The sequence below is a fragment of the Poecilia formosa genome, unplaced genomic scaffold (genome assembly GCF_000485575.1).
Source record: "Poecilia formosa unplaced genomic scaffold, Poecilia_formosa-5.1.2 Scaffold297, whole genome shotgun sequence".
Taxonomy (NCBI): Eukaryota; Metazoa; Chordata; class Actinopteri; order Cyprinodontiformes; family Poeciliidae; genus Poecilia; species Poecilia formosa.
Genome location: NW_006800236.1, coordinates 562,114 through 574,708, shown reverse-complemented (window position 1 = coordinate 574,708; position 12,595 = coordinate 562,114). Strand labels below are relative to the sequence as shown.

Sequence of the window (12,595 nt, the reverse complement as noted above, 5' to 3'; positions counted from 1 at the left end):
AGACCAATAAACCAAGACAATCGATTCTTTGCTCGGCTTGTTCTTTAGTATCACAGACTGGATCAGACAAGAGTCAAAACTGTCTCCAACTCTACTAAACCATCACTCATCAACAAGACACTTAGATTCTCCATCTTGAGGTAGAGGCTAACCCGAATAGAGAGGCACTCCTTACTGCAATCTAACACCGCAGCTTCAGACTCACACCCATCAGGTTACACTAGAGGTGCAGAGTATTAGGAATGTTACTGTTGAGTCTTGCTCCCTACTTCTCACTCACCACTCTCGTTCTTCCATCCTCATAATGTCCACAACACTCTCCCTGAACTTCCTCTGTCACTGAGATCTTCATCAGGTGAAAGTTCACCCAAGAGGCCAGACACGTTACCGGAAAGCCGCCATGCCTGAAGGTAAGAGTGAGACTCTGGTGGAGGCAACAGGACTTGAACAGGCAGAAAGAGACCAACGGGGACAATCGACTAATGTTCACGCTTTAATGGAAGGCAAGTGGTTACCTTTGAACCGATTTTGCAGGTGAGGAGATGGCGGTGCAGTTCTTACGGTCCAAAGAATCTGGACGAAAGAGGAGGTTAGTGAGTTCTCTAAGATTGAATTCAGCAGAGAGGTGAGGATGTTAACTGGTTGGTTGTTTTCCTGTTTTAGGTCCTAGACAGAGGTGATGGTGGTGAACTTTGGACGGTGGACTGGCAGGAGGAGCTTAGTGGTGAATACCGAGCGGTGAGAAAAGCGAACACCTTACCCTTTATCCTTTATTTTGATTCCTATAAATGGTATGTTCTCTGTTTGCTGTAAACATGTGAAAGCAAAGTCAAATTTCCTCTTTGTGAACACAGTTTTGGCCTTTAAAGATTATTTTTTTTCGCTCTCTCTTGTCTGATGAATGCCAGAACCTTTTGTCTTTCGTTTCCCAATAGATTACTGGCTACATTATTAACAGCCATGAGGATGTCGCTGGTTACAAGTTCTCTTTCTTCTGACTTTGTTTTGCTAACTCTGACTCCTGCATCCTGAGAATAAGTAACAAAAGGAGCAGATATGAATGTATCTGTTGTCTTTACGGGTCTCCAGTTCAACACGGGACATGAAGACGTATCTTTAGTCCCCGTCTTTGATGTTCCTCAGCCACAGCCAAGTTCTAATCTCCTTTTTGAACTTTACTTATTCCTGCTCTTAATGTAATTTCTCTTAAAGGCACCGTTGTTAATGAAGAACCTTTCTGTTCATCACAGCTTATGCAAGACTGAGAGCGACGCAGTTTGACGTAACACACATCAAATATCTGATTTACTGCTGTTATTCAGAGCTGTGTGATTTGATTAACGGTTTTTTTAAGAGCTCTGATTGGCTGTTCACAGCAAGACAGAGGAGCACAATTGGACGATTGGCTGTCTGAAGGGTTTGTGGGGCGTCTTTGACTTGCGTTCGGACGAGTTGGACTGGACCAGTGGAAAAATATCTGATCTATTTATAAAGGCCCATTTAACTGAAATGGGTCATCTGTGGCCAGCACAAGAACACAGTCCACATGTCGACATCCATAACGAATACTTCTGTTGACATAAAACCACAAAAAAAAAACTCAAGTTCTGTCACAGATTGTCCCAGAGGTTTTCTTTTACGCTTTTATTTTAAGTCTTGGAATTTTTCTTGAACGTTTTTCCATATTTTGGCAAATTACAACCACAAACCTCTACATATTTTAATGGGATTTTAGCAGATGGGCTGACTCAAAGTAGTGTTTAACTGTAATGTTGAACAAAAACAACTTCTTGTTTTTCAAATGTGAAAACAAAATCCTGAAAAGTGTGGCATGCAGTTGTATTCCACCCCATCCATGCCTCTAAATCAAATCCAAAGCAACCGGTTTCCTTCACCAGTCACTTTATTTACTTTTATACTCAGTTTGCAGTTTTCAAGAAATCATATAAGGGACACAGCAAATATGTAAATGTTAAATTTTATAATCTAAAGTCCGTGTAAAGCAAAGCTACTTTTACTGCCTTTATTAGTAATCTGATGTGAAGATGCTCTCAGGAAGGAGATATTTCGCTTTTTTCAGCTTTAATATTAGTGTAAAGACAATATGTCAGTAGTTTCACAGATATGAAGAGGAGCTGATGTTTTTAAATAAAGGCCAGTAAATAAAAGCGGGTTCATGTCGTCACTTTAAGTGTTTCACATTAAACTTGCAAACTACAGTGAAAGAAAATGAAGTAGCGCTCCACAGCGCCGAGAAACCAACACTGACGCAAAGTGCCGACCCAGAGCAGTCAGTCGGTCGTTGACTTCACAAGCCGTTAAAAGTCTGAATTAAGCTGAAATTAAACGCAGAGCCTGACGGGATGTTTTCACAGCTTCTCGCCACACCGGCCATGATCTTCACGTGATGCAGAACCGACACGTCTCTCACAGAATACTTTGATGGATTTTTTTTTCTTGCTCCCACACACAGTCACCACTTCTGCTTTGTGCTACACTTAATTTCTAACTGGAGGGATCCGGGTTACTGTTTTGAACGTCTTAACTGCATGCAGAGGTGGTAAAACAGCGCCACCCTGAGGAGAACAATATGAACTGTGTTGGTAAGAAAACTTTTTGCTGCTTTTTTGGTTTTCTGTGAAATGTGTCTTTGTTAAATTATAATATGATGTGTCATTTTCTGTGAGAACTTCACCATGGTTCTCTCATCCTTGTGACAGTCACATGCTTCACAACTATTCACAGTAATGATTTTACTCATGACAAAATGTTGCAACAGTTTAATACTCATACACGAGTCAAAGTAGTAGTATGTCTTTTTACACATTTTATATTTGACAAAATAGGAACAAAAAAAAATCAGTTTTGTCATTAATGGTTATTAATGCTGGCTTCATTTTGCTTGAAGAACATGCGCTCTCTCAAATTTCATCCAAAAATAACAATGATTCCATTTTCTTAGAATCATCTTTTAGAAACTTGGAAGAGTTTCTGCAACCAGCAGGCTGGTCAATTCACTACTTGACAGCAATGAAGTCAAAAAACAAACGAGGCATAAAAAGAAAAAGAAAGAAAAAAGATTGAAGGAGGATAGCGCAGCCTTTTGTCAGCAGAAGTTTCCAGGACGGTCCAAATTTGGACTTCCTTTGTGAAATTGTACCATTTAAATTGGACAGAACAGAAATAGAAATGTTCTTAATTTAACCTCGGTGAGGGAGTAAATAAATCTAACGGATCTTAATCAAGCAAAACAGAGATGTTATTGTCTGTGATGCATAATGAGGCTGGAAAAAGCAAAAGAAACAACAACCAAAAAAAACAACAGAGAAAAACAAAGAGAAAATGAAAGGTTTTAGGAGTTAAAGGTGTAACCAAGACGACGGGAAACCAGGAAACACAAACCACTGAAACCACGAGGAGAATCCTACTTCATCAAAACAGTTGAACTCATTGTGAAACTGAAAATTAGGAAGAAGCAAAACAGAAAAAAAATTCTAACATTTTATCTTGAAACAAACATTTACTATCTACTAGCTGAGCAGTCATGCTTTTTCAAAACATCTTAGTTGATTTTCAACAGCAACTGGTTGCTCTTCAGCTCAAACCCTGTTGTGCACTGCAGGCACAACAAATCCATTTTTTCAGATTTTAACTCATAAAAAGGTTGAAAGTCATGTGTCGTTTTCCTTCAGCTCAGCCCCACGTTTTGTTGGTTTGTGACTTAAAATCTCGAGAAAACACGTCGACGTTTGTGGTGGCGACGTGTCGAAATGCGAGAACTTCGAAAGGAACGCTACGCAAGGCCGTGTATTTTTATTTTTATGTTTCTTTTTTTGCTGTTTTGTTTTTTTTTTTTTTATACCTCAACACAGATAGGAAACAGACGCTTCACCTCTGCTGGCCTGGTTCAGGCTGTGAAACCACAAGCAGAATCACCTCTAGCTGTTGCTTGCAAGGGTGTGAAAACTCTCCCCCCACAGTGGGACACTGCAGCCAACCTCTTAACACACCAAGTTACTGTTCGCAACCACTCCAACTGTGAGATAAGGCGGGTAAAGCCACTGTAATTCAACTTTTATCTGAATATTGAATGTACAATACTTTTTTTTTAGACTTTATTATACATTTCTGGCAACTTTAAGCATTTCTAGTATTAAGATAAAGCTCATCATGTCAACCTTTGTGCCATGAGAGCGCTTGCTTTGCTCTGCTTCATTTTAAGGTCTAAAAAGTTCATGTTGATGCCTCCTAGAAGATGCTTGCTGTTGATGTTTTCCTCTTTAAGACACCAGAGGAAGTGTGCAGTGTAAAAAAAAAAAAAAACAGCCCCGCAGCACACGTACGTGGCAAGACAGGAAATAACCTCAATGTTGGAAAGTTCTGCTCAAAGCGATGAGGACGATGAAGAAGATGGCCTCACTGCTGAACGTCTGTGTGTTTCTGCTCTGCTGCTCCGCCGTCGCCTCCCAAGGTGAGATGTTGGACTTTTTAATGAGAGTTTAAAGGAGTGGATCAGATTATGTGCGACTGCGCTTTCATTTCTCTAACTTCATGTTTTTATTTGCAGATCTTTGCTCTGATGCGTCTCTAAAACGCCAAATTTTTCTCAGTGAACCTGTCAAAAGCCAACAGAACTGTAACTTTAAAAACAAAATAATCGTTGAATTGCAAAACTCAAGTTTTTTTTTTTTTTTTTCCATTTGAACAATTGAGTGGTTTCATAATTAAACACTGTCAGCTCACAAACCTGAATAAGACGTCTCCTGTGAGTTGATGTGGTCTCCAGGTGTCGAGATCAAAAGAGTTATTTTTTTTTTCTCAATTTATTTCAACACCGTCATAATTCTGATGGCGTCATGCGTATATTTAAGCTTTTATGTGAAATTTGATCCCTGGCAGTGCAACAGATTCATCTTTCTCTTAAAAAGAACAATCCAGAGTTTTTGTTGGGGAAATAAATGAAAACATGAGCAATAATTTCACATTTTTCCCGCCGTTACCGTCTTTTATATTCTGCAAAATTGTACTGAGATGCATACAATCAGATAGGATGCAAATTTGAAACCAGAATTGTGCAGCGACCTCAGTGCATAAGAGTCCACCCCCTTTACGACAACGCTAGACTTTTACCTCAGATCGTTTGAATCTTCCTCAGTTTTAAGGCCGTCTCTTGTTGAATCTCGCATCGCTTTTCGTCCTCAGCGTGAACTTTTTACAATTTCATCCACTTTGGAAAACAAAAAAAAAAATCCAAATGCCTTCTGTACATAAGTTGTTTTTTTTTACCCGTGTGAAGAAGCTCTGACTTTGAACGTAGGCGGATTTTATTTCCACCAGGCCCACATCAAACGTTGCAGATGTAGAAGAATCAAAGTGGATTGCATAAAGTTTGCATTGATCTTTAAACTTGATTTCTGAAACATTTCTCAGGACATTGCAGTTCTTACTTTGCTGCACCCATACCAGAAATATAACATCTTGGTGGAGAACAAAACACAGAACTGATGTTTCTATTGAAAGTAGATCACATTAAAGAAATGATTTACTTGTATTCAGTTTTAACAGTGTCATGTCAGCTGCTTGGATGTAGTTTTTAGTATCAGTGAAGGGGAGGAGAGTTGGATCATATCAGCGTTTTGTTTTTCGAACTTGGTTGACTGTGATGTGATTGAAGCCTGTTTTTTACTTTCGTTGCTCTTTCTGGTTTAAAGGCTGCAGCCATTTTGTTGCAACAAGCTAAAGCGTCTTTGTTTCTCCAGGATACAAACTGAAGTCGACTGATAAACTGACTCTGCTGTTTTTCTGATCCCAAAGGTTGTGACCATCTTGTTGCAGTGGGTGGAAACTTCATTGTTCCTCTGGGATACAAACTAAAACCTGCTGATAAACTGAAGTGGAGATTTAATGGCAACATAATAGTTTTTAAAAGACCAGAAAAATTCATTGTAGGTAAAACTGATGATATTAATGATGATGGATCCCTCAAACTAACAAATCTGAAGAAGGACCAAGCAGGACTTTACACCGCTGAGGTTTTTGATAAAAATGGAAAAGAACAGGCCACAAAGAGAACAAATTTATGTACACTGGGTACGTACAAAATTGGTTACATATTCCTCATTGAGTCAACAATAACCTCTATTTTCTCTTTTTCATCGTCTTGTTATTGAAGAACTTTAACTCATCGGTTCATGTAACTGCGACTCCTGAAGCTGTCAAACGTGCCGCTCACTGTATTATTTGTACGAGGTCAGAGTTTAATGTGTCATGTTTGATCCCACTCAGACCCCGTGAAGAAGCCCACAGTAAATATAACCTGTCTGGCCTCAGAGGTCGTCTTTACCTGCAGTCATGATCCGGTAAGGAGATTATTTTGGTTTGTTATTTTAAAAAATGTAGAAAAAACAGGACAGAACAATATGGAGTTCTTTATATAACCTTAGAGAGCTTTAATAATGCAATCAGATCTTAATACAAAATAACTATCCAAAATGCAGTAAATGTAACATCTTGAGACACTTTTACAATTTCATGTTTGCAAAGGATGAGAAAAATGAAATAATAGATTAAAATACAAATAACATATCTTCCCGATTGATATTCTTTGTGACTTTCTAATCTTTTTTTTTTTTTAATAATTTTAATGTTTTCATTATTCTTCTTTATCAGCAACCTGATGGTACAAAACAATACGACGCCATATATTACAAATGGTTCTATTATGATAAAATGATCAGCAATGGAACAGAAACCTCCATGACAAGAAAAGCTGCAGAAACTGAAAACCTGCTCGTTTCCTGTGAAGTTGGCAACAAAGTCAGTTCTGCAAAAAGTGACTCTTTGACTCACACCTGCAATGGTAAGAAAATCACAGCTGTGGTAGCACAAGATTATTATTATTATTATTTTTAATTAATTTAAACCTAAATTCATCTTCCATCTTGTATTTGATCCATCAAATTTAATTTCATTTCCCTGCTTGTTGTTGTGAAATTAAGCTAATAAAGAACTCTGGAGGCTTCAACGTGCGCAGAACGTCAGAAGCTCGCTGTATTGTTTGTCAGGATTTAAAATTTTAAATTTTCATCATTCTAACATGTTTTTTTTTTTGTTTTTTTATGCAATTACAGTAAAACCCTTGAAAAAGCCTGAAATACAAGGAACATGCAAAGACTCAGAGGTCATCATTACCTGCCATGCACCTCCGGTGAGATTTTATTTAATTTATTTTTTTGTTAAAAGCAACTCTGGGGTCTTTCTGTGTAACTTTAGAAACTTTTGTAGGCCTCAAATTCTCAGGAATCATCTTTGATGCAAATTAACGTTTTCCAAAACTGAAAAACAACCCATGAATGCAGACACCTTTTTGACATTCTGAAGTTATTTCTTCTCATTTAATTCAGGCTGCAGTTCTCCTGAAATGATTTCCTCTGTTTTTTCCTGTCCAACCTGAACCTAACTTGTTCTCCTGATGGTCTCTTAAGCACGTTTTGATCTTGTTCTCCTGCAGCTGCCTGATAATGTTCAGTTCAAGTGGTTCCAGGATGGCGAAGTCATCGTCAACGAAACAGAAAAGTCTCTGACAATAAACTCTGCAGGAAGCAAAAACAAGAATTTCTCCTGTGAAGTTTACAACCAGGCCAGTTCTAAAAAAAGTGACTCTTTTAGTCATAGCTGTGTTGGCTCTAGTAAGTATATGCAGCACTTATTACATTATAAATGTAGAATGTGGCTCAGCTAATAGCCTTTTCTTCATCTATAAATTGGAATAGTCACAATAATAAACCGTATGTTATTTTGTAATGAAGTGTGTTTCTAATTTTATACTGTGATTCTTTTATTTAAGCTTTTCTTGACCTCCCAGATGAGCTCTTTGGAGTTAGCATCTGGGTTTATATTGGTGGTGGAGCAGGTGAGTTCACTAAAATAGCAGAAGTAAACTTGTATAATTCATACTTATTTTATGTGATTTTTTTGTGTTTCCATCTGTTTTAGGTCTTTTAGTTCTGATCATCCTCCTCATCATTCTGTGTTGTGTTCAATGTAAGAAGAAAAGAAGGAAGTACGGTAAAGTGTTTAGTCCACTTCTATTTTAGTTGTCTGAATAATAACTTAAAACTCTCTCAATTAATGCAGACTTGTTCAAATCAACTTAAGCTAATTTGATTAATCCATCATCCACTGCTTCCTATACATTTCTGATATTAAATCTCTGGAGTACCCCAAGGCCTGCTGCTCGGCCCACTTTCATTGTTTCGTCTTAGTAATTGGAAAATTAAACAAAAAATCGAATATGAAAATGAACACTGAATGGTTATTGCACTTGTTTTAATCTGCTGTTCAGTTTTTAACTATAATAAAATGTTTTATTCTTGAAAATCATGGCTAACCGTTGTGTCTGCCTTCTGGTTTGATCAGAACTAGAAAATAAAAGCTCTGCTCTATTTCACACTTATCCTTCCTCTGACTGCTGATTAACGCCTGCTGCTGTTTTCTGAACAGATGAGGCGGAGCTTGAGTACCGAGCAGGAAATTCTTCATCACCAGAGTATTGCACTCACTGATCATCCTCCTCTCCATCACCACCATCATCACCTGCAGAGCCTCTGAAGCTGCAGCTCTTTACAAACATTTCCCTGATATTTTATGGAGTTACTTTTTAATCTGTATGATTAATCTGTGAAGACCCCACCTTCTATAGCAGTGGCATTTGTAGCTTGTTCTGCTAATGAACAGACAGAAGTCTTCTTTATGTTTTAACTCAAAACATTTTTGGATTTTCTGTTTCTCTTTTAGCTGCAAACTTTGATAATCAAACTAATAATCACTTTGTGTTTACAACCCGCCATGTAAAATATTCCGTTTTTATTTTTAATTATTCAAACTAGTTTCACGACGATGATGATGAATTGACGTCTCTGTTTTTTTCTTTGGCAATTTTTGTTGTTGCCTTTTTTCTCAATAAATAAAACCAAACGTAAACTTGTAATTTCTTTAAATGCTGTCAAATAACTTTCAACTGGTTGCATTTAATAAACACATGACAGTGCTACTGTTTTGATATGAGCAGCTAGACAGCAGCCAAGTCTTTTGATATTTTTTAGACCTTATTCAGTTCAGAGAAGTTTTTTTTTTTTATTATTATTATTTTAATTTCTGCAGGTTTGAGAAACAGAACCAGTGCTGATCTGGACTTTTAACATGATTTCCCATAAAAAACAAAAGCAGAACTGCATCTGCTAGACTCTGCAACCATCACCACTCCTGTTGAACTCTATACGTTGTTTATGTGGTGGGATGGTGTTCCACCCTCACCACTCTGTGCACCAAGTGCAGCCAGAAGCGCACGGTTGATTGGTGGGCGAGGCAGATGACTTTATAGCTGAGCAGGCCGCTGCACGGTGTGTGTGTCTTTGTTTCTCCTGATACATGTTGGCTTGTGTTCTTGATCGGCTCATCTGAGATCTTAAGTGTCAGTTTTGCAATCAGTGGCTGGGATTATGGTTGGTTTTTGGTTGCTACACCTAGTGATGATGGGCAAATGGAGCCTCATGAAGCAATGAATCTTTCCAACCCTTTGCAAAAAGGTTCATTACTCGATGCTTCATTCGTCACTCACTAGTGACATCTGCTGGTGAAACTGACAGCCTTGTCACTCAGTTGGAACTTTTTTCCAAAAATGAGCAAATGCAATATTGTCACAAAGTTTTCCTCAAACTCATGTTTAGTAACAGGAGAATCGATGAAACCATATTTAATTGGCATTCGTTTTAATTATTAAAATGATTTGCAGCCAATCTAATCCTGGTTTATGTTGAACGTCAGTGGTTGTGTTGGGTTTTCTTTTATGTCATAGACGGATTTGACAATAAAGACATTTGATGTTTTAGTGTCTTGGGAGTGCAGTGCCTGTTGGGGCGTTCACTTTTTCTTGAATTTCTAATTGGCTCTGATCCCTTAAATGTGGCTACATGTTGAATTTTAGTTCTGCAACAGGATTAAATCTGTTTCTGCTGTGCGAGACCGATATATATTTGCTAATCAGACTACAAATAATAGTGGAACTTTGCAGCAGAAGGTGAGAAATTGGGAGTTGGAGGGGTTAATTATTGTTTAAGAAGAATTTTATTGTGAGCAATCATCTCAAAGTATTCCCAGATGTCAGATATTCCTCTTGCTGGCTCCATTTCAGGCAATCAATCAAGTTTATTTGTTGTAGCACATTTCAGCAACAAAGAGATTTGCATCATGAAATCACAAAAATATAAAGTCATTAAAAAAAAAACATAATCGACAATTGAGAAAACCAGTAACAAACATTACATTTTGATGAGTGCCATCATCAAACACATCAAATATGTTGGTCAATGTTCATTTTATTTTGGCTACTGAAGTCAAATATTTTCCTCTGATGCGCAACCAAATGGACAACAACCCACAGACATGAATACGTAGACGCCTCATAGAGCGGGTCGGTCCGTTGCTGCGATACGTAACAGCGTCTGTGGTTTTGAATGTGGTTAATACGTGCCAGTAAGGCTAATACAAGTGAATGGACCGAACTTCAGAAAGTGCCATTCTATAAATTATTTTAAGTTAATACCTGTCATTGACACATTTTCTCACACATATTAATATATTTGGCAATCAAAGAAATGACTAAAGACAGATCTGTCTTTAGTCTTTTAGTTTCTAACTTTTGATGTGATTTTTTTAATTGTTTTGGGGCATTTCTGAATAAAGAGCACAATGTTTTTATTTGATAGCAATTATTCTGATAAATGTTATCATGACATTGATGAACAGACACTTTTACAGTGTTTAATCAAAGAACAAGAGACTGAACAACAACTTCTCCTCTAACAGCGGTTTCTCATCAGCTCTCATTAGAAAACAGAGTGAAAACATTAGCTGCTACGCTAACAATCAGTTAGCGTATATAGCAATTTAACTACATAGGAAATATTTTTCGGTAGAAGTGAATTTCTGGCTGCAAAGTCAAGTAATTCTGATCTTTCATCCTTACCTGTGAAAGGTAATGCCAGTGAATCCAGTTTGTTTCGTGAAACGGTTGAAGCAAGTCGACACAGCTCAGGACGTAAGGAGCTCCGATCGCTCTGCTGCAAGATGGCGGACTCAGCGCTTCATGAGGCGTCTAGGTATTCACGTCTATGCAACAATCCATGAAGCGGGATGGCTCATCGCGCTTTTATTTTGAAAACCGACACGCAAAATGAAGCAGTCACGTGATCCATGTAATGCGAGGCATCGTTTGTTGCCAGTCACGTGGTTTTCAGCAAGACGACACAAGCCAAGAAGCGGGGCTTCATCTGACACGCCCCCTTTCTACTCGGTTCACGCCTCGAAGCCTGGATTTAGATGAGATGTCCCATCACGAGCTGCGCCTGTCGTGCGTTTCTGCAGCGTTGCAGGTGTTCTGGGGGTTTTTGCGGCTTCCATCTAGTCCGCACCCGCTGACAGAACAGGTGTTCAGGCTGTGTTTCCACTCCTGGGTAAACCACCGCTTTAGATATTAATTTATTTTACCTGAATCCACAGTAATGGGTTTTCTGTTTCAGTCACCTCGTAAATGCATTTACCTCGTAAATGTAGCATACCTTGTGGTAATGCCGCAGCGCATGCGCATTACCATAAGGTATGTTGGATTTACGGGTATGACAGACGGTCAGAACACCAACGATTTGTTCCATTGCTTGGAGTGTTTTTCTTATGTTTTGTCTTTGTTGTGCATTGTTGAAATCACTAATTTGTTTGATTTACTAATTTGCATTCTTTTGCACTGCATATTTTGTTTTATTTTTTTGGAATAATTGAAATTGTCTTTACTTGTTTCCTTTTCTTTTCAAGGACCGAGTTGTAGGCCTGAAGCCACGTTTTTAAAAGAGAACTGTTTTAAGAAAATTATTAAAATACTGTGCACTATTCAGTTTGTGTCCTGGTGCATCTTATACATAACTTTTAAAAGAATCTCCCCCTGCTGGTCACATTTACATTCTTGATGCAGTTTTCTACATTCTAGTCAGTAGTCTGGTTATTTGCACAACTTTCTTTGCCAGTTGCACATTTCGTAAATATTAGATGATTGATGTGCAGCATTAAAACCACAAAAGCTTTGAATTAGCTTCCCTTTGGAATCGATAAAGAATTTCTTAATTGAATTTGCTCCTCCTTGAAAGAGCTCAAACCTTCATTGCATGAGAACAGCCTGGTGTTTAACGTGGAGGGCTGTTAAAATGTTTGTTCTGTGAGCCATGTCTTTAGCCCACACCAGAGGAAGTGGTTATAAACCAATGATAGAAATACATCTACCTTACCATTTTGAATTGTCAGTCTTCTGTTGAGCTGTGACTCCGTGAGCGTTTAATCCGTTTGAAAGCAGACGAACTTGAAGAACTTCCAACAAGTGAGGAGATCACTGGTGAAGATGGCCTTGGCGTCTGTCATCACTTTCTTCCTGCTCTGCTGCTCCGCCATTGGCTCCCAAGGTACAGATCTGTTACAAATGTCTCCTGTTAATGTTTCTAGGTTTCAATTTTAAAGGAATATAAAGGATCAGATTGGACGAGTGTGAATA

At 38.2% G+C, this 12,595-nt stretch overlaps 1 protein-coding gene across 3 annotated transcripts; it reads left to right on the top strand.

Annotated features, from left to right (window-relative positions):
- The first annotated feature begins 4,106 nt into the window (after positions 1 to 4,106).
- On the top strand, positions 4,107 to 8,916 carry LOC103151946 (uncharacterized). Of its 3 annotated transcripts, none has more exons than XM_016660781.1 (9): positions 4,109 to 4,471; positions 5,815 to 6,090; positions 6,286 to 6,359; positions 6,670 to 6,859; positions 7,134 to 7,207; positions 7,511 to 7,688; positions 7,847 to 7,912; positions 7,996 to 8,067; positions 8,503 to 8,916. In XM_016660781.1, exons 1-9 carry the CDS (start codon positions 4,393 to 4,395, stop codon positions 8,562 to 8,564), a joined length of 1,071 nt encoding a protein of 356 aa, XP_016516267.1. In that variant the 5' UTR covers positions 4,109 to 4,392; the 3' UTR covers positions 8,565 to 8,916. The 3 variants fall into 3 exon arrangements, with proteins under 3 accessions (XP_016516268.1, XP_016516267.1, XP_007572291.1); XM_007572229.2 differs by having other exon boundaries at positions 4,111 to 4,471; positions 7,131 to 7,207; XM_016660782.1 differs by lacking the exons at positions 7,847 to 7,912; positions 7,996 to 8,067 and having other exon boundaries at positions 4,107 to 4,471; positions 7,131 to 7,207.
- The last annotated feature ends 3,679 nt before the right edge of the window (positions 8,917 to 12,595 follow it).